General features: G+C 38.5%; 2 protein-coding genes across 7 annotated transcripts in view; both read left to right on the top strand.

The window, feature by feature from the left end:
- TSGA10 (testis specific 10) overlaps positions 1-2,032 on the top strand; it is a 45,987-nt gene extending 43,955 nt beyond the window's left edge. For 3 of the 4 annotated variants that reach the window (XM_058184910.1, XM_058184913.1, XM_058184912.1), the window contains 2 exons: positions 18-152; positions 1,410-2,032. In XM_058184910.1, coding sequence (XP_058040893.1) covers positions 18-152; positions 1,410-1,434 — 160 coding nt within the window. In that variant the 3' untranslated portion in view covers positions 1,435-2,032. Of the gene's footprint in view, positions 1-17; positions 157-1,409 lie in introns of those variants that run through there. The other variant, XM_058184911.1, reaches the window with a different exon arrangement.
- Positions 2,033-4,123: 2,091 nt separating this feature from the next.
- The window catches only part of CRACDL (CRACD like), a 56,404-nt gene continuing 35,202 nt past the window's right edge, over positions 4,124-25,325 (top strand). The window contains exons 1-3 of one of the 3 annotated variants that reach the window (XM_058184905.1): positions 4,124-4,359; positions 5,109-5,176; positions 20,102-20,280. The gene's annotated coding sequence lies outside the window, so the exon portion shown is untranslated. Of the gene's footprint in view, positions 4,360-5,108; positions 5,177-17,212; positions 17,345-20,101; positions 20,281-25,325 lie in introns of those variants that run through there. The other 2 variants (XM_058184908.1, XM_058184909.1) reach the window with 2 other exon arrangements.

The following is a 25,325-nucleotide window of genomic DNA, read 5'->3' as shown; positions in this document are numbered from 1 at the left end:
CTTTGAAATTTTTTTAGGGAACGTGCAGTCCAAGAACTTCGTCGACAGAGTCGTACAGCTTCATACCATTTAACTTCTACAATAAGATCAACATCACCTGAACGTTGCCGGCACTGGTCTCCTGAGAGGTCTCTGGATAGATCTTTGGATGGGTAAGAAAATGTCTGTTAAAAATATATCTCCTTTCTCTCACTGTTATTCAGGTACAGATCTTCTCTTTATCATGTTACAAAGACATCCTTAAATTAGAAATTTTAACATAACATAATAACAGAGTTGGAAGGACCTTGGAGGTCTTCTAGTCCAACCCCCTGCCCGGGCAGGAAACCCTACACCATTTCAGACAAATGGACAAATGAAGTCCATCATTTTATTTCTTTGTTGCTGTTCTGCAAAAGTGTGCCCAAGATGGCTTATAAAATCTCAAGTGTTAAAAACTGCTAAGAGAATTCTAATTTTATTTTTTTTCTTGTGTTCTGAACTGTTTCAGGACAGTGATTGGTTCTGTATCATGGTTTGCTTAATCATCAGTTAATAAACCACAGTTGGCTGGGTTCTCTTTAAGCTAAGCCATAAACCCTAACCAACCATGAGGTTCATGCCAAGCAAACCATATCAGTGGCATCTATGCAGTGGTGGGATTTAAAACTTTTTACTACTGGTTCTGTGGGTGTCGTGTGGCAGGGGAAGGATACTGTAAAATCTCCATTCCCTCCCCACCCCACTAATCTGCTTTCCAGCTCCGTGTGCAGGGGGACAAAAAAAGACCCAGCTGATCAGCTGGGACTTGGGAGGCAGCGAATAGATGGGGGCAGGGCCAGTCAGAGGTGGTATTTGCTGGTTCTCCGAACTACTCAAAATTTCTACTACTGGTTCTCCAGAGCTGATTAGAACCAGCTGAATGCCACCTCTGCAATCTATGGAAAAGCTGGAGGGGGGGTGTCAGACTAATGAAAGCACTGTTATGCACCAAGCCCCCACCTTTTTGTATGTTCATCTTGATATTGTTGCAATACTGATTTCATTATTCTGTTGCAAGCAGAAGGCTTCTGAAGATGCTATTCATATGAACTCATTCAGTGATATTTAGATCCCCTCATGTCATTCTTGATCTTTTTCTTCCTTTCCATTTTCTTTATCACAAAATTATTGATTGTTTTTGTAACAGTTCATTTTCATGATTTGGGAGGGACTATGGATTATACAACTGTATGAATTAAACATGCTTTTGAGTTCATCAATAAAATGGGGCATGTTTTTCCACAGAGACCATAAGTATTAGCTAAAAAAGAATTTATCTTTATAATTCAAGAACGAAAAAAAGAGATTTGTGTTATGTGTGTTTGTGTGTTAAAAGAAATGGACAATCATCACTGGATAAAATACAAAATTTCTTTCTTCTTTTATAGGGATTCTATTTCAAAGGACTTCTAATTGAAGAAGATACGGAAAAAATTAACTTCCATTATAAAAATACCAAGACATGCCAAACCAAACTCAAGGTTTATTAAAACAGTTGCTTTAATCCAATTGGTTAAGGATAATGTTCAGAGTGCTTATTAACTGAAGAAGCCTATATACACAAATATTTTATTTGGGGCATTACAATAAAAGCAATTATTGTTTTATAAAATAATTTTTATTATCAAAAATATGTTTTGAAATGAAAATTGAACTGCACACCATCAAAGAAATATATTAAATGAAAAATTTACACAGCTTCTTATTCTTCATTTATTTGTTGTATCTTGGTTGCACATTTGCTAAACTGTTTAATATTTTGAGAAATTGATAGACAAAATCAGTTTTACACTACCATTCAATTCTTGGTTTGTTTGTTTTTTAAGCTGATTACATAGTTAGTGGTTTCTACCCCATTTTCTCCTTCTGAGAATGAACAAAGCACAATGAGTGTGCTGATTTCAGGATACCCACACTTACCCACACACTCCTGGAATTTAGGATATCCAGAGGAATAGAGTTTGATAGGCAGTGATGGACGAGAGTTGGCAACACTCATAGATATATTTTGTGTAAAGCATATCCAGTACACCTTCCTCCTCCTATTTTCCCCACAGCAACAACTTTGGACTGAGAAAGAGTGACTGGCCCAAAGACACCCCGCTTTTCAGAATCTCCCGCTTTGTACCCTGATGCCTTAACCACTATGTATTTCTTAACTATGCCATCATTTTCATGTCATTGTCAATAGAATTTCCAAGATTCCATAAAAAACTTCAGTTTTATTTACATTGGGGAGATCCACCTTACTCACCCTTTGACATTGAAATCAGTAAAAAATAAGAACTTTCTTAATAAATCACAAATTAAACATGAATCCATTGTATGATATAGCTACAAAAATACCCTAAACTGCATCAACAAAAGTATAATGTCAAGGTAAAGAAAAGTAATTGTTTATTCTGTATTGGTCAGATTACATCTAAAATGTTATAAAATTTAGGCAGAATGGTTGGAGGCATTAAATATTTAGTCTGGGAAAAAGTCTATGACTTGACAGCTATGAATCTCGAGAGCTATCATATAGAAGAAGACTGGTTTGTTCTAGGACAGAGGTCTCCAGCCTTGGCAACTTTAAGCCTGGCGGAGTTGAAGGCTTAAAGTTGCCAAGGTTGGAGATCCCTGTTCTAGGAGACATGACAAGAAAGCTGTCTGGGGAATTCTGGGAGTTGAATTCCCAGAATTAAAGTTGCCAAGGTTGAAGACCCCTGTTCTAGGAGAAATGACAAGAAAAAATTTAATTAAAAAATTAAACTTTAAATTACAAGATTATGGTTGGGTATCAAAAAGAATTTCCCCATCATTGTTCCACAATGGAAAATGCTTCTCTGGGAGAAAAGATACAAGATTTTTTCTCTTTGGATAACTGCCTGGTGTTTATTTTCCTCAATCAGACAAATCATACACTAATTACAAGTCACCCCCCAAAAAAAGTTAAAAGGTTTTGATAAAATAAAACATCAATGGGAATCATTTTCCATTGTCTACCTACCTACCTACCTACCTACCTAATCTATATCTACCTTGCCCAGAATGGCTAAGAGAACTTAGTTCCTTTGGATATTTTATACCCTACTGCATCAGAAAGCTCTAAATTTCATGCAATTTCTTGTCAGTTCTGCTGTTTTGACTAGTTGGGAAGTGATGATCAGAACAGTTTTTCAACCTGTTCGGAGTGGGTGGCAGAACTTAATAGGCATGGAAAAATTAGATGTCTAGCATTCGTCTTCTTTAGTTTCACAAAACTGGTGAAATTTGGTTAGCTTAACTGATTAGCAAGTTGATATCCTGGGAGTTATCTTTTTTAAAAAACAGAGTTTTCCTAGAATCAATGGTCTGTGAGTTTCATAAAACAATTCCATGTTTGCAGTTCCAATTTCCTCTAGTTTTATGACTGATGATTTCAATTGGACTGGCTGACTGTAAACTGGCATTCCTGGCCATTTTCTAAAACAATCTTGTATGACTGTCCAATATGATTATTTTGGCTGATTGGGAAGCTGGAGTGAGAGGCTTGAAATACAGCTTTTTCTCTGGAAATGGGTTTCCATGGAAATATTGTCCCTTATTGCATTAATGCAATGGCCCTTTGATTTTTTTAATATAGCTAGGAAGATGGTGTTCTGGACCATTTTACCCTATAGTTTAGACGGATTAAGAGGTTAGTGAAATGATTCTAAAAACGTTACTGTTATTAAATGTTCTCATTTATCTAGAATACACCCTCCTTCTACCTGCATCAATATCATTGCAAACATGTCAAATATGGCCAGTTTTTTCCCAGCCTTCAAAGAATCCTATTCTTTAAGGCTTAACTGCGACTAAGCTCCACTGAATTTGAGTAGTTTATTACATCCAAAGGCTTGTGCCGTACAGTAATCTGCTTTGTGACCGACTACATTAGACTCCCTGCATTAGGTGCAGGGAACGAAACCTGGGGCGCTTTTTACCATTCTTTTCCGTAATCAACCCAGTCCTCATTTCTTCGGAGGCAAATCCTGAGGAGTTTTCCTAGATACGCCAATACAGGATTGCAATTTCAGGCGGGCGCTTTCCTCCCAATGCTTCAGCCAGGAAGGTGGCACGAGCGGTCCCAGGAAGGAGAGCGCCGATTAGAACGAGCCTCCAAGCTCCAGTTCCCTCTCGGCTCAAGCGGGGAAGTCGCCGAGCGAATGCCAATGGGCTGCTTCGTGAATGACCTGCGTTCCCTCCTCCCGTCTCCCCTGGCAGCGCCCGTGGCTGCGCCCCGCCTCTTACTTCTCGCTCTCGGTCAAGGTGCCTTGTGGGGCTCTCCTCCGCTTTGGCAATCTCTTGCCTCCCGCTGAGGCCGACGGAAAGGTGAGTGGCGCGCCGGCCGTCGAGCGATAAGGCTGCCGAAGTTGAGACGGGGGGGGGGCGTTGTGGAAGCGGCCCTCAGGGTTGGGGTGCACCTGGCGGGAATGTAGCTTCCCGTCAGCGCGCGCCCAGCCAGGAGGCCAGCCTCGCCACCAGGCTGCGCTTCCAAAGCGCTACGGTTTCCTTGTGCGCCGCCTAATCCGCTGCTTGTTTGCCCTGAAGGAAGAAGTCCCAGGAGGTAGAGCCAGGCTTCTGCTGGTGGGGGCAGACTCACTTGTTGCAAGCGATAAGCAGGAAGCTGGTTCATCGAGCAAAGGACATTTTGTGGAAGAATTGCCCGAGAGCGCCCGCATCTTTACCCTGCTTAATTTCCAGAAGATTAGGGCGGATTCATGAGTTGCAGCCTAACCAAGCAAACTAGAGTCACAACTCAAAAGAAAACTTGGTTCATTATTTGAGCTCTTGGCAGTCTTCAGGAAGTGCTCAAGAAATTGATGGGGATGTTTTCTTAGTGTAAGTGGGAGTTAGTCAAGTGGTAGCAATGAGACTTTCTTGTTTTTAGAAGCCAACCTTCCTTAAAGTTCAAAGTGTTCTCTGCCCCTCCTTGAACCAACAGAAAATGAGGACTGCCCCTGTTGCAGATCCCTAACCTGTCATGGGTCATGTGGAGTCAGTTCTGTACTGTGTGCAGATTTGCTAAGAGAAAGGATTGGTGGGTCAAGTTGGCTTTGTTTCTCTCTCTCTCCTACCAGATGTCATCAGCCAGTGAGAAGACATTCACCCATTACTCTTCTTAAGGTGGACTAGGGCTGAGTAGGAGGTAGGTTTTAATGGAGGGAGTAAACCGGCAAATCCCACTGTACTATACTGCCCCACCACCCATGACTGTCAGTAATTAGGCTGGTCCTTCTTTCAAAGTCAAAATCAAATCTCTAGGCCAGGCATTGTCCAGGATATCTTGTAAGTGAGAAGCTAGTTCGAAAGATTTTTCTACTATCCAAGCCAGAATGGGCATACAGGACAGTAAGGAGTGTGCTGCACCAGTTTGCAGTGGCATTTCTTGCAGCCCTTGATATAGAATACTTTCTGCTTTTTAACATTATGTCATAACCCATTTTAAAGCCATTGTGATGGAAACTGGAACAGGCAGTCCATGACTTACAACAGGTAACCTAATAGACCCCCCCCCAAAGTTATGTACCCCCAATACTTAAGACCCAGTTTTGAAGTTCTGATGGCTGCCCCCCCTGCAAGTAATGCAGTAGTCACATTTTGGATGATTAGCATCTGGCCCATATGTACAGCCATTTGCAGGATCCCACAGTCACATGACTGCGATTTATGAGGTTTTTGCCAAAAACTGACTGAAAAATGGTTTTCAGCAAAAATGCCTCAAAGCAAACAATGGGTTCGCTTAGTGACTGCAGTGGTCAGTTTACAATTGCAGCATTTGTTTAAGAATTGCTGCAAAAATGGTTCATAAAATCAGGTTGGTCACATGACAGTCTGTTTTACAACTATCACAACTTACTACCATAATTGACAGACTCCATTACAGTCATAAATTGAATACTACCTGTGTCATATTGAGATATAAAAAGTAAACGCTGCATTCCTTCAAATCAACTGCACTTCTTGAATATTTATTGGACATATTCCATGTATTTCCTTGGCAATAGTATAGGAAGTATTTGCCATTGCTGCTTTCCATGATGTTTTCCTTCCATTTTCCAATCAAGCCTGTGACTTGGGCTATACATCTGCAGACATACAATGGCTGTCTTCATTCATTATTTTATTCATTTCAATAGGTGTCCAAATCCTGAAGCTATTTTTCTCAAGACATGTTACATTATCAATTAACTGACATTTTGCAAAGTCAGCTAGAGATAATACAGATTGGTTGCATTTTTAGGATGCAAATAAAGAGGGCCAAATGGAATAACAGTCTTTTAATTTTCTACAAGGACACAAAAAAAGATATTTTGATGATGCTGAAAAAATAGACTTAAAACTTAAAATTTGTTCCTGAAGCTGGATATGGCCATGCAATCAGAATCATGTAACTTTTAGGAATGGCGTAAGCAATTTGGGGGAATGAACCTTTCAAAGGATTTTGTGAATGGGATGCTAGCTTGGAGAATGATGCAAAGTGGCCTCTCATAGAAGGCCTGGCATGGCCATCAGCTGCCTCACATAGGCTGTGGGCCTGCTTGGCAGCAGCAGTAGAAAAATGGAGAAGGTCAGTGGGGCATGGCAGATCCGGTGGAACACAGAGTGGCAGGGGCAGTTGGTGGTGGCATTGCAGGCTGCAGTGTGGGGTCTGAGGCAGCATTTCTCAGTGGCGGCAGCAGCAGCAGCATTGTGGCTGAAGTAGAGGCTTGTGGGCAGTGTCAGCTACCTGAGACTGCTGAATACTTCAGGCCTCTACCTCAGCCCTGCTGCTGCCAAGAGGTAATTCAAAAGGACATAGATTTGTGTGGTGGGGAGAGATTGAGGGGTAGGATTGCAGTCATAAGCACTCCTGGGTTTGGTGGGTGACTAGGGCTTCCTGGGGTGCAACCATGCTCTTGAGCCAGGCTGGGTGTGCTGAAGCTTCTAAGGGCACCGAGTCTCTGTGCTGCACTGCCACATACTGTACTCCCAAGTCATCCATGGCTTGTGCTGCAAATCAGTCATGTGACATTTTGTTTAACAATTACTTTGCCAACCAACCAAGATTCTGGATCCAGTTGTGGTTATAAGTGGAGGATCACTTGTATATAGAATTTGTTTTGCATTTTATGTGAGTTTTTACAATTATAAGGCACCACCAACTTTTCTAGCACCAGGGATAGGGTTTGGAAGAAAAATTGTCTTTCATGGACTTGCGGGGAAGGGGGGAATAGTTCATGCGCAACCTAGATTCTGTGCACGTGCAGATGAAGCTTTGCTTGCTCACCTGCTGCTTGTGTGGTCCCGTTCCTAAGAGGCCACAAACCGGTATCTGTCTGTAGCCTGGGCATTGGAGACCCTTGCTGTAAGGGACAAAAAGTGTCTTGAGACTTGCAGGTCATTAAAAATTCTAACCATTAACAACAAAAACTCTTTAACATGAACTCTTTAACTATCACTTCAGATTGCAACATGTTATACAAAACCTGCTAGAACCCTCGGATCAAAGAAAGATAGTAACCTAAGCCAGGAAATGAAGTCTCCTTAAAGGACTTAGTTTTTGAATAATTTTGTGCCATCAAGTCAGTACTGACTCTTAGTTACCACAGATAGATTTTCTTCATAATGATGATCTATCCCTAATTTGGTCTTTCAACAGTTAGGTGGGCAGTTATACAAATTTGATTAATAAGTAAACAATTAGTGTACTGTAACTGCTGTTGGTTATCTTCTCTTTCCTTCTACTTTTCCCAGAATTACAGCCTTTTCCAGGGAGCTAGGTCTTTACCTAATGTATCCAAAGTAGGATACTTTATTATTGAATTTTATTTATTTACTCAGAGATTAAATTGAAATGGAGCAGGTTTAATGATTTATTTCAAACTACAGGTAGTTCTTGACTTATGACTAGGTGTTTAACAACTGTTCGAAGTTATGATGGCTTGGAAAGGGTGTTTTATGGTCCATAAAGCATATCATAACATGTTCGTATTGCCCACCCCCAGTTACATCATTGTGATTCGGGTGCTTGGCAACTGTATTTACAACGGCAAGCAGCTCACAATTATGTGATCTTCTCTTCTGGCTTCCCAAAAAAGTCAGTGGGGAAGCCAGCATGGAAGTTGCAAGCTGCTATCAAAGGATTTCCCCTCCCTTCCACATATAGGTGGCTGCAGAAATGAAACTTGGATCTTTCATTTCACCAGTATAGGAGTTCCTTTTCCCTCTGTATGTGGAAGAAAACAAGTGGGCTGGCTGGAGAAACATAGCAGGAATTGTGAAAAATTATCTTCTGTGCATGGAAGGGAGAGGAGCCTCTGCTCTGGAGTGGAGAAACAATGTGGGAATCCTGAAGATCAAAACTTTTTCCAGCCCACTGCACAAGTTCTCTTTGGTGCATGGAGGTTGGGGGGACTCCTCCAAAGGTCTGCAGAAACCAAGGTTGTATTTTTGTATTTTTATTTATTTGTAAAGCATGTATGAGAAAATAAGTATAAGTGTAAATATAACATATCAACATATATGTATGTTGTATAAATATATACAAGGATATATATACAAGTATAAATAGGTATAAGTATTAACATAGGAAATGAGTATGAATAAATGGAAACAGTAGGACAGGGATGGTAGGCACGTTGGTGCGCTTAAGCATGCCCCCTTACAGACCTCTTAGGAATGGGGTGAGGTCCACAGTAGACAGTTTAAGGTTACCATTATGGGGGGTTGAGGATGTAACAACAGAGTCAGGTAGTACGTTCCAGGCATTGACCACTCTGTTGCTGAAGTCGTATTTTCTGCAACCAAATTTGGAGTGGTTTACTATGAGTTTGTATCTATTGTTTGCCCGTGTATTGTTGCAGTTGAAGCTGAAGTAGTCATTGACAGGTAGGATGTTGTAGCAGACAATTTTAGCTTAGGTCAGATCGTAGGTGGCATAGTTCTAGGTTGTCCAGGCCCAAAATTTCAAGTCTTGTGGCATAAGGTATTCTATTGCGAGAAGAGGAGTGGAGTACTCTTCTCGTGAAATACCTCTGGACTTGTTTGATTGCATTAATGTCCGTCATACAGTGTGGATTCCAGGCAGATGAGCTGTATGAGTGGAAAAGGCTTTGTATGCCCTGATTTGCAGTACCGGAGTATGTTACCGGAGAAGAAGCTTCGCAAAATTAGGTTAACAACTCTTAATGTCTTTTTGGCAATGTTGTTACAGTGAGCTCTAGATCTTTTGAAATGAGTATTCCTAGCTCATTGACAGAGTGAGGGTTGTCTACGAGGTCGTATTGTCCCAGACTGTATTTGGTGTTCTGGTTTTTGTTACCAATGTGTAAGACAGAACATTGGATCCCAACGTTCCAAGCTTCATTTCTGCAGCCAACTACTTTATGCACAGAAAGGAAGCTGCCTGTCCTCTTTTGTCAGGGAGCTCTTTTGCTCCATCTATGCAGTCTATGCATCCATCTGTGCCTAACAATTGCAACTGGGAGAGTCAGGATTGCTTTCACTGAGTGAAGCAGTCATGTGAGTGTCTCGCTTAATGACCGCCTCACTCAATGACCAGGATTTCAGCCCCAATTGTGGTGGCAAGGATTACTTGTATGTGTTACTCATAAGTGAAAATATTTTAGAAAGACTTTTTAACAATCATATTTCCCTCTTTTTAGAGAAAACAAGATTTTTATAAGTTATTGCAAGCTTCTTAAAATAACAAGTAGGCAATTTTTATTTTTTATTTTAAAAGGTAGCAATCTTGAAGTTACCAACAAAGCCACAGTTTAATAGTAGTACAAAATAAACACCCACATCCAGCTTACAAAGGTTAAAATATTTTTAAATTATTGTTATATGTACCAGTATTACAGCTTCTTAGTTAGGCTTGATAAATATTGGATTGAGATAAGAGAAGAATGTTGTTATAGATAAATGGATATAGAATTTATATTTTCAGAACAGAATGGTCAGCAATTGATTCTTTATTCAGAATATTAGTAGTCTTTTCTGGATATCAATAGGTGGCAAACATTATATAACTTAATTACTAGGTCTTCCTACCATTTCCATTTGTTGCTTTCATTCTCTCTCTTCCTGATGAGAAATACAAGTCTTTGATTCACAACAGTTCATTTAGTGGCCATTCAAAGTTACAACAGCATTGAACAAGGTGACTTATGACCATTTTTCACACCTATGCCTATTGCATCATCACATGGTCACGTGATCAAAATTTGGATGCTTGACAGGTGACTCATATTTATCATGGTTGCAGTGTCCCAGGTCATGTGATCATCTTTTGCAATCTTCTGACAAGCAAAGTCAATGGGAAAGCAGATCCACTTAACAACCATGTTACTAACTTAACAACTGCAGTGATTCACTTAACAATTGTAGCAAGAAAGGTTGTAATATAGGGCAAATCTCGCTTAACAACTGCCTTGCTTACCAACCAAAATTTTGGGCTTAATTGTGGTCATACATTGACCACATTGACATTGAGGACTACCTGTAGTAGGGGATTCAAAAGCCTTTCTCTCAGGTTGGTTGGTCTAATAAATCTAGGTACAGATTTTCTTCCTCATGTGCCATGCTTCATGTGCCATTTCAGAATGTGTGTCATTTGATCTTGGATAATTGTTTAGTTTAGTTTAGTTTAGTTTATTCGTATTTATATACCGCCCTATCTCCCGAAGGACTCAGGGCGGTTCACAGGCAGATAAAAACATTTATATACAAATTAAAATAACCATTAAAAAACTTATTCTAAAAGCCAAATTCTTAAAAAATAATATAAATTTTAAAACCAATTTAAAACCCCTATAAATTTAAAATCTAGTCCAGTCCTGCACAGATAAAAAGATATGTTTTAAGCTCGCGACGGAAGGTTCGGAGGTCCGGAAGTTGATGGAGTCCTGGGGGGAGTTCGTTCCAGAGGGTGGGAGCCCCCACAGAGAAGGCCCTTCCCCTGGGCGTCGCCAGACGACACTGCCTAGCTGACGGCACCCTGAGGAGTCCCTCTCTGTGAGAGCGCACGGGTCGGTGAGAGGCATTTGGTAGCAGTAGGCGGTCCCGTAAGTAACCCGGCCCTATGCCATGGAGCGCTTTAAAGGTGGTTACCAAAACCTTGAAGCGCACCCGGAAGGCCACAGGTAGCCAGTGCAGCCTGCGCAGGATAGGTGTCATACGGGAGCCACGAGGGGCTCCCTCTATAACCCGCGCAGCCGCATTCTGAACTAACTGCAGTCTCCGGATGCCCTTCAAGGGGAGCCCCATGTAGAGAGCGTTGCAGTAATCCAGGCGAGACGTCACGAGGGCGTGAGTGACCGTGCATAGGGCATCCCGGTCTAGAAAGGGGCGCAACAGGCGCAACAGGCGAACCTGGTAAAAAGCTCTCCTGGAGACGGCCGTCAAATGATCTTCAAAAGACAGCCGTTCATCCAGGAGGACGCCCAAGTTGCGTACCCTCTCCATAATTGTGGTTATACAACACACTAATCCATAGTTAAGTAAATCATAGTTTATTCAGTTAACTCCAGGTTTATGTGACAAATTAATCCACAAACTAATGACAAAATATACTGAGCTATGTGAGTTCGGTAAGTTCTAGCAGCTCCATCAATATCTCTTCTAAGGGTCTCTCTACAGCCTGCTCCCTAGTTAGCTATCAGTTCCTGTAACTGAGCACTATATTACCCATACTGGTCACATTTCAGAATTTATTGATCCCAGTCAACCTAAAGAAGTTTAATGAGCCTAAGTGAAACTCCTCTTACTTATTTTTGATTATACATTAGGGGTAGTTCTATTCATTCCCTATTCTCTTAATTGGACATGTCTCACTGAGCAAAGTTTTATTTAAATCACGGGGTTTTTTCAATAACTGGAGTCAGAGCAGGTTCATATGACATGTTAAGCTGTAGTATAGTTGGATTGGTTAAATATGACTTGTGAATTTGTGGGAGAGTTGTATCAATGGCATTCAAGCTATCAAGAAGTACCGTTTCTTCTCAGTGTCCCAATTAATAATTTATTGTTCTGAGCTTGTTGTGTTAAAAAAATATGGTTCCTTTCTCTCTAAAGTAGATCTCTATGGCCCCTTTATGGCCTGTAACTTTAACTCCCAGAATTCCTGAGCCAGCACTCAGGAATTCTGGGAGTTAAAATCCACAGCTCATAAAGGGGCCATAGTTCACCACCCCCTGCTCTAAAGAATAGTAAGATGGAAAAACGGGTCTAGGGTTATGGTAGATTGTATAATTATAATTTTAGCAGGAGAAACACATTCTGTTACATTTCGCTTTGACTTGCCTTTCTTTGTCAGTTTTCAGTGCTGTTCTTATGGCAGTGGAGAGGCTCTTTCTAGGCACAATGGAGTAGAGTAAAAATGGTAGTGTTGCCTGGTTACATTTTATCACTTGGGAATTAATGCTCAACATGGCTCAGTCTGCATTAGATTCCAAAGGGATTTCTCAATAATTTATTAGTGTTATATGCTCGGGTGGAAATGATATTTGTCACACTTCATTTATCATACAAGTGTTCATCTTAATAACTGATTAATCTTTATATTAATTCATATTAATAATTGAAATTACTACTTCTTTAATAAAAATATAAACATCTATATGGGTGCAATATGAGTTTTAACATATTTTATGTTAAAGGCTTCAGAAATTGAATTTTTAATGATCCATATTTCTACAGAAGACTCAGGACTAATTTATTACTTTGGCAGTTTGTGGAACATATTTTACATTACAACACAATTTTCATTCTAAAATCTTTGAATTCATGTAACTGATGCAATACATTTAACAAGGTCAGTCTAAATCGGGGGTGTCAAACTTGTGGCCCATGGGCCGGATGTATTACGTGCTGGCCATGCCCACCCCTGGTTTAGCGAAGGGGGGAAAAGTTGTGATATGTCATGTGACGACAACATGATGTCAGGAATTTGACACCCCTGGTCTAAATGCTTGGGCCAGCAACAGATTTACCATATTCTAGGACACTATTCCAAATATTGTAGGTAAAAAATTCAGAAACAAATTTTGCATGTCTCTCATTTTTATCTCTATAATAAGACTTTGTGGTCTCTTCTCATAACCCCAAAAGTTTTATTAAAAATCTATCCACTGTTGACTTCACCACATTCCTAAGAGGACTCTAAGGGGCGTGCATAAGACAACAAATGTGCCTACCATTCCTGTCCTATTATTTCTTCCTATATATATATATATATATATATATATACCGTATATACTCGAATATAAGCCGATCCGAGTATAAGCCGAGGTCCCCAATTTTACCCCAAAAAACTGGGGTAAACTGGGGACTCGAGTATAAGCCGAGGGTGGGAAATGAGGCAGCTACCGGTCGGGGAAACCCTCCCTCCCTCAGCCGAGAAGGCTGGCGGCTCCCCCGCCCCGCCCTCTCACTGCACCGGCAGGGCTTCCCCGCGCTAATGCAAAAGCCCGCCAAGTTTGCGCCATCCGGTATAATGTGAAAAAAAGAAGAAAAAAAAAAACTCGAGTATAAGCCGTATATGTGCGGTGGTGACATCCTGTGTGGACCTCATGAGTGTGGGTCTGGTGTCATTCCTCGTGTTAGGGACTCGTTTGTCAATAAGGGCGGGTTTCCAAAGTCACAGGACATGATATTGACTTTTAAAAGACCAGAACTATCGCCAAAACTGAACACTTTAACAATAGAATAATCAGAGAAGCCATTGAGATAGAAAAACGCCCACACAGCATGAACAAACGAGATGACACCTCCCGCCTACCAGCCATTTGGAAACCCGCCTTTATTGACAAACGAGTCCCTAACACGAGGAATGACACCAGACCCACACTCACAAGGTCCACACAGGATGTCACCACAGCACATCCACCCAGAAAGCAGACCCAAACCCACACTGATCATGAAGCACGACCAAGGACCAGAAGCCAGACCGCAGCTGCAACATTAGCCATTTCAAACCCCTCCAATCCATTCATGCAGCAGACTGACACCCACTATGAAGATGTAGCACGACCACAAAGCCAAACAACAGCTATGCAGCTCACCAGCTCAAATCCCCCTGCAACACAGACTAAACTGAGCACAACCAAGCCCCCACCAACACAGGACACACACCCAGCCAATCAGAGCACAAAAAAAACCCCATCCAATCAGAGCACAGCCAAGCTCCCACCCAATCAGTTCAAACCCCCACTAGCAGTTAAAAGGAAGACACAGCTGCGATCACACATTGCTCCCAGAAGCACGAAGCTGAAGCCTGAAGATGACGAATGAGACTTCGTCGAAACGTCGCCAAGACACTTCCAATTTTACATGGGAGAAAACCCGAACAACCAAAGACCTATATATATATATATATATAACAAATATATATATATTTATATATATATATATATATATATATATATATATATATATATGCTTATACTACCTTGTTTCTCCTCATATATATGTTTATATATTATATAATCTTTTGTGTTATGCTTGTTATGCTTGTGTATATTGTTATGACAAAATTAAATAAATAAAATAAATAAATAAATAAGGGGGCTAGAGTTTATTTATTTGGCTTATATGCCACTCCATTTCTGATTACTCTAGCTGTTTACATAACAACATAAAATTAAATCACAAAAATCAGTAGTATAAGTGTAACAGCAAGAAAGCGCTTTACTGTAAGTCCCAATGCCTTTTTGTATAGTGACTTGTTTGCAGTTCTTTGATAACATAATAGTCTGTGTGTGAGAGAGAATGGTCCTAGAGATTGGAAAGCCATCATTTAGAAGGCTCAAGCAAGGACCTCTGCAGATGACATTCCTTCAGATTTATAACTCTGAGCAAGAGAGGCAGTTTCAACATAGAAAAGGTGATCTGGACAATATCCAATCACTTGTTATATAGGTAACAACCCAGAGTTCTCACTCAAAGCTCAAATGACCAAACCTAAATTATCTTACTTTGTACACATTATGTGGAGGCATGACATCTCAAGGGAAATCTGTGAAAATGAAAAGAAAAAAAAGATGACCAGCAGTAAGATGGATGACCAGCATTATGATAGCAGGGAGTGCACCATTGGAAGACCAGGTTAGAGACAGATTGTCATGAAGAAAATCAATCTATGTGGTCCCTAAGAGTCAATACTGACTTGTTGGCATATAATAAATAAATCCAAGCTATGTAAGTGATAACCAGCACCTTGCTTTTTTACTTAGAAACTGACTAGCACTAATGCAATCTCTACAACTGGTGTACTTCTTTAATGTGGAAATGCATTCTGCAGGTTTCTATGGAGCCTACTTTTAACTGAATAGGTTTGGCTTCATCGTAAAGTGTTACACAGGATGTGGAACAAGCAGGAAGCACTCCCTGTGCCAATTCAGCCTTTTGTAGTCAGCAATCCAGAAGCAATACAAAGGGCAAATGTACAGTAATCATTTATTTATTTCATTTATTTGTTCTATTTATATCCTGCTGCAATCCAAGCCACTCTTAGCAATTTACATGATACAGTTTAGAAGCTAAAACACCCACAGTAAGTCTTAAAAATACAGTACCACAATTTAAAATAAACCCTGCTGTACATCAAGAATCACAGGCAGAAATAACAGGAAGTTGGACGTTCAGATAAAAGATGGCTAAAATTCACTTGCGCAGTTAGACAGGTGCTTTAGAGGAGAATAGCTGAAACTGACTAGTATATGTAGCTGGTAAATGCATGGAAACTGTCAAATAAGTAGCAAAAGTTTAGTTTATCGTTCTCCATTTTCTGGAGAGTGCACATGGAAAGGTGGGGGTGCTGCATCAAATGATAAATATCTCATGGATGCCATTTCAAAGTTGAGTAGATACAGATTTATTCAAATACACCCTTTCTTGAAATACATCTGGTTTGCTTTCCATTCCTCTATCTTCTTGAAAGTTTGGAAATAAATTAATTTCCCTTCAGGAAACAGGGCCCAGCTGATCTGGGGAGAAAGTGACAAGTATGAAAGGAACTCAGGAAAACAAAGTATTAATGGAGAGGACAAATGTAGGAGAGACATGGCTACAGTCAAGGCTATCTAGTGACCAGAGGAATTCCTTCCCAACTCTGCTCACATCTACAATAGGTCAATTGGTCTTGCTTTCAAGATAATGGATTGACAAAGGCTTACAAAGGTAGGAGGGAAGTAGAATGTCAGAACTGCCATCATATGCTTGAGCTTCACATCTGCTAGCTGCCAATCTGCCATGAACTATTAGAGGAAGTTGGTCGGGACAAGGGGAAGCTAACTACTCATCGTATCTTCCAGAAACACCAGCTGAAGGTCAAAATGCTGGGAATGGAATGCAACAGCTCACCAACCAGCTCACCAATTGAAGAGACAGTTCCCAAAAAATTTATTCAAATATAATTGGATACTAAGGCACCAGGAAGAGGGAGGAACTGGACGGGGAAAGTTAATCGGGAAAATTTGGTTTGCAAACTTCAGTTCGGGGTTTACTATATTGAAATCCTCTTGGCCTTTAGTAAATTAAACCTTTCATACTGAATGGAGTTGAGAGTCGTTCTTACTTAAAGGATCAAGAGGTAGGAAAAGTCTTAGGACTGACATAGTATTGGTTTCAAGGAGAAAATAATCCTTAGTCAAATATCCTTACTCAAGGCTATTGGATGTTTGAGCTAAGACTGGATGAAGTCAACATTGTGCAATTAAGGGAAATGTTGAGAGTGTCAGAGAAAGTAGAGGTAGGGCTACAGAACAGCACATATGAGGAAAGGGAATTGTGTTTATAGAACAGTCCTCAACCCAAAACAGTTATTGATCACAGATTTAGGTGGGGAAAGTACTTTGCTTCCATCAGAAGCACAATCATAAATCAAAATGGCACTCTTAGACTTAGAAAACAATGTGTTTTCTCTAGGGGTTCTATCTATCTTAGCAATTTCACTTTTGAGATTTCTATGTATTGTGTAAAGTTATATATCTAATTCCAAGGAACTGTGAAGACCATAAGCTTCCTGGGCAACATCAAATTCTACTAAGAATTCAGGTCAGGGACTCCTTCCTTGTTTCCTAGCAACTTAGGATAGTGGAGCTTTTTCTGTTTGAATGAAATCATTCAGCAACAGAGACCAGGATCATTTGCACGGCCTAAGGCAATATTTTGCATACACTTGGGAAGAAGCTCTGTAACATAACACATTCCTGCCTGTTTATAAGAAGAGGGTTCTGCCTTTTGAATCAGATTGAACCAACATTACTTCAGCCTCTGTAAACGTGAAGAATAGGATTAGGATTCGGCTTTTATTACTGCTTTGTTGGTTGTCAAGGTGAGGCATTTATCTTCAAATCATGTACTTTCCTAGTTATTGAATTTGGTAAATCAAAACTGCATTCAGGTAAAGACTTCCACGTCCTATTGATCTAAATGAAGCAAAGATTTCCAAAGATTTCTTGCTTACTAATGCAAACAAAATAGAATGGGGCAAGCCTTTTTCTATTGTATTTAATTAGAAATACTGCCAAATGTTGCTTATTGTTTCCATTTGTATGGTGTAGGAAACAGCCTTTCCTTTTCTGAGATTAATCAGGATTGATGTAATTTAAAAAATACTTTGTTGGCGTAATAGTATAATATATGCATGTGCCCGCCAAGAAAATTGATGCATTGTTGACTATTGTAATATTGTAAATAATCTGTAAAGGATCTGCATAAATTTTTAATGTTTTAAAATGTGAGTTCTCTAGAATTGCAGCTTTTCAATGTTATTTTGCTTATTTTATTTATAATTATGCAAAACAGACTATGAATTTTCAATTTAAATTTCTAAAATTTCTTTGTGCTCACTACTTTTGTTTATGATCAACATTTTGTGACTTACGTATTGGAATCTTTGTTTAATTTCTTTAAATAAACGAGTGCTTATTCAGATAATAAAATCAAATCATACTTTGGCTAGATGCCTAGATCACATTATACTGTAATTTTGTTTGTTTAGTTTTGGGTTAGCAAATGATATGATATTGAAACCAGGTCTTATTGCTTGCATGTTATAGATGATGGTTTGACGATGATTTCCTGGAAAAACTTAAGCAGAAATTCAAGGATATTAGATAGAGTCTGAGATATGAAACACATGGCTAAATAAAAAACTTTATTGCACATTAGAATGATGTCATAAAGGAGTCGGTTGACCTTTATTGCTTTTTCTTCCTGCCACTCTTTGAAAACTGCTCATAGCCTTGAAGTTGAGTTGTTGTTAATCATTTATATAACTGATTTATCTTCTGTTGGAAATACTGGCTGTTGTTTAGGTGAACCACACCATTATGGGAAGCTATTAGAGCTGCACTATAAAAATCCAGAGGATTGTGAGAGTTTTATTTTTATTTTATTTATTTTATTTTATTTATTTTGTCATAATAGTATATATAAGCATTAACATGAAATAACTATATAATATATAAGCATATATATGAGCATAAGTATGTAATAACTATATTAATTGGATATAATAAAGAGGAACAATAGGACAGGGAACGGTAGGCACATTTGTGCTCTTATGCATGCCCCTTATAGACCTCTTAGGAATGGGGTGAGGTCAATAGTAGATAGTTTTTGGTTAAAGATTTTGGGATTTTGAGAAGAGACCACAGAGTCAGGTAATGTGTTCCAAGCATTAATAACTCTGTTACAGAAGTCATATTTTCTGCAATCAAGATTGAAGCGGTTAACATTAAGTTTAAATCTATTGTTTGCTCTTGTATTGTTGTGATTGAAACTGAAGAAGTTTTCAGCAGGAAGAACATTGCAATAGATGATTCTATGAGTTAAACACAGGTCCTGTCGAAGGCGGCAGAGTTCTAAATTTTCTAAACCCAGGATTTCAAGTCTGGTGGCATAAGGTATTTTGTTGTATTCGGAGGAGTGGAGAATTCTTCTTGTAAAATATTTCTGGACATGTTCAATTGTGTTGATATCAGAAATGTGGTATGGGTTCCAAACAGGCGAGCTGTATTCAAGAATTGGTCTAGCAAATGTTTTATATGCTCTGATTAGTAGTATAGTGTTTTTGGAAAAGAAGCTACATAAGAGCCTTTTTTGTGATGTAGTTGCAGTGGGCTTTGGCACTTAGATCATTTGATATTAAAACTCCAAGGTCTTTAACAGGGTGGGGGTCATCTGTAAGGTTATGTCCATCAAGCTTGTACTTAGTGTTTTGGTTCTTTTTTCCAATATGTAAGACTGAGCATTTGCTGGTTGAGATTTGGAGTTGCCAAGTTTTAGACCATTCGGATACAAAATCAAGGTCTTTTTGAAGGATAGTTGTGTTGTTGGTGGTGTTAAATAGTTTGACATCGTCAGCAAAGAGAACACAATTACTTGTGATATGGTCGCACAGATCGTTGATGTATAATATGAAGAGCGTTGGTCCAAGAACGCTGCCTTGGGGAACGCCACTTTTGACAGGAACAGGATTTGATAGAGCGTTGCCAATTTTGACCACTTGTTGTCTGTTTGATAGGAAAGCAGATATCCAATTGTGGAGGGATCCTGAGATACCGTAGAATTTTAGTTATGTATACTACTGTTTAGATTTTAGCTTCCCAAATTGGGTAGTCCTATTCCATAATGATTTGTTCAAAATATAATTAAAATAAATAATAGACACAATGTAAGAAAACATCCTATGTTTCAGCCTTCCCAAGCAATTTCTGAGTGGAAAAAATCTTTTTTAACATAGTTCTGAGAATTGTTAAATTGTATCTCTGCATTTCTGATGTGCTTTGTAAAATTAGAAGATTTATCGTTGCTACTATGGGAAGATTGAAGCTGTATATTTTTATTGTAGATTACAAAAAAAAATTGAATCCTGAAAATAGAATAGGTGTTGGGTTTGTTGAAAGGATAGCATCTTGCTAGCATTTGTAAAATTTATTTTAAATTAATATAAGAGGATAGGTTTGGTATGAAAATTGAAGAGTGCTTTACCCCTAAAAGCGTTTAGGCTTTAGGCAATATAACGTTTGTTGAAAACAAAGAGAAAACAGCAGTTAGGTTGATTTTTATATTTGCTTATCAACAGGGAATTCAAAGATACCACAGAATAGATGACCATGACTTCTCCCTTTTCTTGTGGATTGCTTTCATGGACCTTAAATTCAGTGTGGTTCCTTGATCACAAATAAATAATCTTCACATACTCAGTTTTACAAGACTAAAAATCAAGCATAATACTGCAGAAACTGTGCTAGTTCACTCAAGGTAAGTAATATCACCTTGTACTACTACTTGCAATATTAGTATGATGTTTAGGCAATTGCTTTTTCTTTTCTCTTAATTCTGATAAAAGAATATGGTTGATCAATAATTGCCATATCTTTACCACTTCTATTGAATCCGGTGTAAACTATTCCTGCCAATAATAATAATAACAATATTTCTAAATTAACAGAGTTGTAGCGGTCTTAATTACTTGAGTATGAAGTCACTCTTGATTTGTTTTGAATATAATCAATCCAACTTCTCCATTCCAATATATATCTTTCTTGTGAATAGTCTTTCAAATACGCTGAAATTTTTGGCATTTCTGCTAAGTTCGATACTTTAAGTGTCCATTCTTCAATTGTAGGCAAGTCTTCTTTCTTCCAATATTGCACATCCAATAATCTCGCTGTCACTCTGTCAGTTCTTGCTCTCCAACAGTTATATGGCCAGTACAATAAAATGAGACAATATACTATGTTTACCCAGATTAAAACATGATAGATTCTTATAAAAATGGATTTAGTTATTAGAACATACATTGCTCTTTAGTTAATTAAAAATTATTGATAATGTCTCCTAAAATAACTAAATTCCTAATCATTAACCAGCTATGACCTACCAGATTCTCTCCCTCATTCTGTATTATATTTATCAGATTTACTCTGAGATGCATAACTAGAAATCTAAAGCGGAAAAGGTTTTATATGTTTCTACTTTTCAGGTCATTTAATGAGCTAGTTCCAACAAGAAAAGCCAAACATATCCTAGAAAGAACTTGGGTGGGACATCTACTTTAGCAAACGCCTCTCTTTGGATGGGTAGTCTTCAGGTGGAGACATTGAAGGAAAAGTAGGCAAGAAGCCAACTGTGCTAAAACAGCATCCATAGTCTCCACAATCTCCTTGCTCAAATGTTAGACTGAGGACTCTCTCAGAAAAGCATTTGGGCATCACTGCTCAAGGAAAAAAACCTGGACTCTGTCAATTGTAGATGGTCCTCACCCTTTATTCCCAGAGCTTCTGAGACTGAGGCACAGAGATAGACATGGCATTCTGGAGCAGCTGATTACTTCAGTGAATTTTTGAACCTTCAGAACAAGACTGTGAAGCAAGTAGTGGTGTGGTCCTAATCTATTGTTTGAGACATGCCACCTCATGGCTGTGTTCTGCAATTGTTTCCATACCAGTCTACCACAGGTGGGTTTCAGCAGGTTCTGACCAATTCTGGAGAACCAGTAGCAGAAATTTTGAGTAGTTCAGAGAACTGGTAATAAAAATTCTGACTGGCCCCACCCCCATCTATTCTCTGCCTACTGAGTCCCAGGTGATCGGGAGGAAATGGGGGTTTTGCAGTATCCTTCCCCTCGATTGGGAAGGGAATGGGGATTTTACAGTATCCTTCCCATGCCACGCCCACCAAGCCATGCCACACCCACCAAGCCACACCCATAGAACCAGTAGTAAAAAAATTTGAAACCCACCACTGCAGTCTACCATAAACCCTGGGAGGAGGGTGAGAGGGAGGAGGAGCACTTGAGGGGAGAGTGAAAGTTAAGAAAGTGAAAGGTGTCTGCCAAGAGAGCATTTCAAGATCACTCTGCGATGAGAAGAATGCAGCTGCAAGCCAGCCTACAACCAGAGTGGCTGTTTCAAAAACATCTTCTTTGAAATTGATTGGACAGTGGGGGAAGTGTGTAAGTGGGAAAAGGTTTCACTTGGGGCTTTGGCACGCAAATTTCAGTTCTGGCTTTGCACTATTGTATTTCCCTTGGCTTCTAGTAAATCATACCTTTCTCAAACTGATAGTGTTAAGGATCGTTTTTACGTAGAAGCCTAAGGTGAGGCAGGTCTGATATTTTGAGAAAAAGTGTTAGTGGGAACTCAAATTGCTTTCAGTAATGCTTCCATGAGACAGAGGTTTTACTTGTATGAGTGGGGAAGCATCAAGAGAAAGAAATTAGGCTGTCTCTACTTACATGCATTTACTTATAAAATTAATTCAGTGATGAGCATTGTTTCAGCATCATAATGCAATAATAATTACATTAAATTCTAAGATTTTGGGGATTACAAGTAATCCTTAAAATACATGTAATTCTTATGAGTAAAGGTGTTTAAAAATAAAGATATAATAAATGTTGCCAGATAAGAAGCTTTACTTCGTAGTTTCTCCTTCACTGAAGATGTTATCTATTATGATTATAACAAGTTTGCAACCCAAAACATTCACTCAGGGAATTCTAACAGCACAACCTGCCAACACTGAGATACATATGTTCTCTTATTATCTCTACTGCAATAGTTCATTGGTGAAAAAAAACATTGAAAATATTAGATATTTTATATAATTCAACTGATATATCATGTGTAGGAATTTGAATATATTGAAAGTGTTATATATACAAGTAGTCCTCAACTTACAACAGTTCATTTACCGCTTCAAGTTACAATAGAACTGAAAAAAAGTATTTTTTCACACACACAACCATTGCAGCATCCCCATGGTCATATGATTGAAATCCAGATGCTTGGCAACTGGTTTATATGATAGTAGCAATGTCCTGGAGTCATTTAATCATCTTTTGTGATTTTCTGACAAGCCAAGTTAATGGGGAAGCCAGATTCACTTAACCACCATGTTACTAACTTAACAACTGCAGTAATTCACTTAACAACTGTGACAAGAAAAGTTATAAAATGGGACAAAATTCACTTAACAAAATGTTTCATTTAGCAACAGAAATTTTTGGCTTGATTGTGGTTGTTGAGAATTACCAGTACATTCATATACATACCCCCATATATAGCTTTCACCCTGATCACATTCTAAATTGCTGCAGAGCCTCTTTTGTCTGTTGTTGGCCGGATTTGCCGCTCTTTACCTGTTTTTTTTATTCGTTCTTGGTTGGTTTTTTTCCTGAATTGTATTGTATTTTAGTCTTTTGTTTAATACTATGAATAGCCCTGCCACCATCTGGAGTAGGGTGGCAATTAAATTCCAAAGTAACTATTTTTACAGTCAAGAAATTATAGTGATAGTTAGATCATTTTCAATATGCTATCTGAATTGATTGGTGATTATTATTTTTTTTATTTACTTGTAATAAACAAATTTATTAAAATAAGCAGTGTCAAAGCAAAATTTTCTATATTGATATTCCCTCAAAATAACATGAAAAGATTACAAACCCTAAGCAATTTTTATGAGTTCAAAGTTTATACTATACCAGGGGTCTCCAACCTTGACAACTTTAAGCCTGGCAGACTTCAACTCCCAGAATTCCCCAGCTAGCTTTGGAGACCCCGTACTATACCACATTTATCACACAATATCTTTTAAGCTGCACTAAACAAAACAACTGGTATATTCTCCCTATCCTCTGTACTATATTTGTATTACAACTCTGCATCATTGTCTTTCCCTTGTAATTTGTCATGGCAATTGTAACCCGATGATAATATTGAATAATATTTTTGAAATCCATTGCATTATATTTAATTTCTGGTGGGGAAAATTATAATATTTTTTAAAATTGGATATTGGTAAATTATTAAAATAATAAAACCTGGACAACGGCATACTGTATTCTCATAAGTAAAGACAAAAATGGCACGTGTGTGTCAGACCTGCCACAGACTTAAACCTCTAAGTAGAAAGCAATCCTTTACTCCATTTGCTGAGAAAGCTATATTTTTATTAGACGTCAAGTCTAATAAATTGCAGTAAAGCATAGCCAGAACTGAGATCCACATGCCAAAATCCCTATGTTATACTTTCCTCTCCTTTCCCTTTTTCAACTGTCTCTCATTTCCCACCCCAAGGTAACCCATTAAAATCTTGCAAGCTGTTTTCCTAATGGCCAGTTCATTGTGCACTGGTATGCCGCTCCCTCCTTCTTCCAGCTGGGGTCCTTGAAGCAGCTTCTCAAGAAGACACTGCACCCCTACTTTCAATTTCCCAAGCATTCCCCCCCCCTTCATCTTCCTTCTCCATAATTAACGGGAGACTGTCACCACATATCAGCAAAGCCCAAACAAGCATGGAGAGGCAGCTGACAGTGTGTCCATATAATCCCTTATCTTGCTTGGCTATTAAAATGTCAGATGCTTGGACAGGAAGCCCAAGTGGAATTCAAGTAACTGATGATGTAGCCTGGGTACAAGGCTAATTTTTTTCTCTCCATTCACCAAGGGAGGAACTGGTTGTTTGGAACTTGGAATGAGCATTTGGCATTATTAGGAAAAGGCATTAAAATTCCAGATTACAGTACGTTAGTTCTTGAAGTTATTGGTGTGTTACATTGATCTTCCATAGACAGAAGAAATATTGCTAGCTCTATCCATGCTTGTCTCTCATCTACTAATCCTATATCTCTGGAAATAAAAAGTCTGTTATGAAGGATTAATTATAAATCTCAAAAATGCATTGATAGTAATTTGCTTTGGTTTTCTGAAAATGGTGCTTTTTGTTGGTTAATGTTTATCAGACAGTTTATCAGACAGTTGGGTATATTGTAATCTCTTTGAAATAAAAGTGATCCTAAGTCTCATTGGCATCCAATGTGTGGAAAATTCAATGGACTTGATGTGCCTGAATTTTCTCTGAATTATTTTTTCATAGACATTCTATTTTATCAAAATAGAGAAGTAAGAAGTAAGAATTGGTTTTATTATTTCAAGTTCATGCACTCTCTCTTGCTGTCTTTAAATTCATTCTGTAAAATATTTTACAGAATGAATTTAAACAAGAAAAATAAATGACATGAAAAAAGAATGAAAAGGCAGAATGCAAATAGGTGTGAATAACATTTTAAAATTTGATAAATAAATTAAATAAATAAATGCACAAGGAACCTAACATGTCATAAAATTCAAATTCACAATGAATAAGTATTTCTAAAATTTTAAAAGTACATCAGTTTTTGAAAAAAGAAATTAAAATCACTAGTAAGTTTAAAATAAAGATTTCTGTGTTTTCAAATTTCATACAAAATGGACTATGTTATCTTTTAAAAGTTCATCAGAAGAGGCACTTTTCATCTT

This window comes from Ahaetulla prasina, chromosome 5 (genome assembly GCF_028640845.1).
Source record: "Ahaetulla prasina isolate Xishuangbanna chromosome 5, ASM2864084v1, whole genome shotgun sequence".
NCBI lineage: Eukaryota > Metazoa > Chordata > Lepidosauria > Squamata > Colubridae > Ahaetulla > Ahaetulla prasina.
The sequence above is the reverse complement of the archived record's forward strand: the minus strand, read 5'-3'. Positions and strand labels throughout refer to the sequence as shown.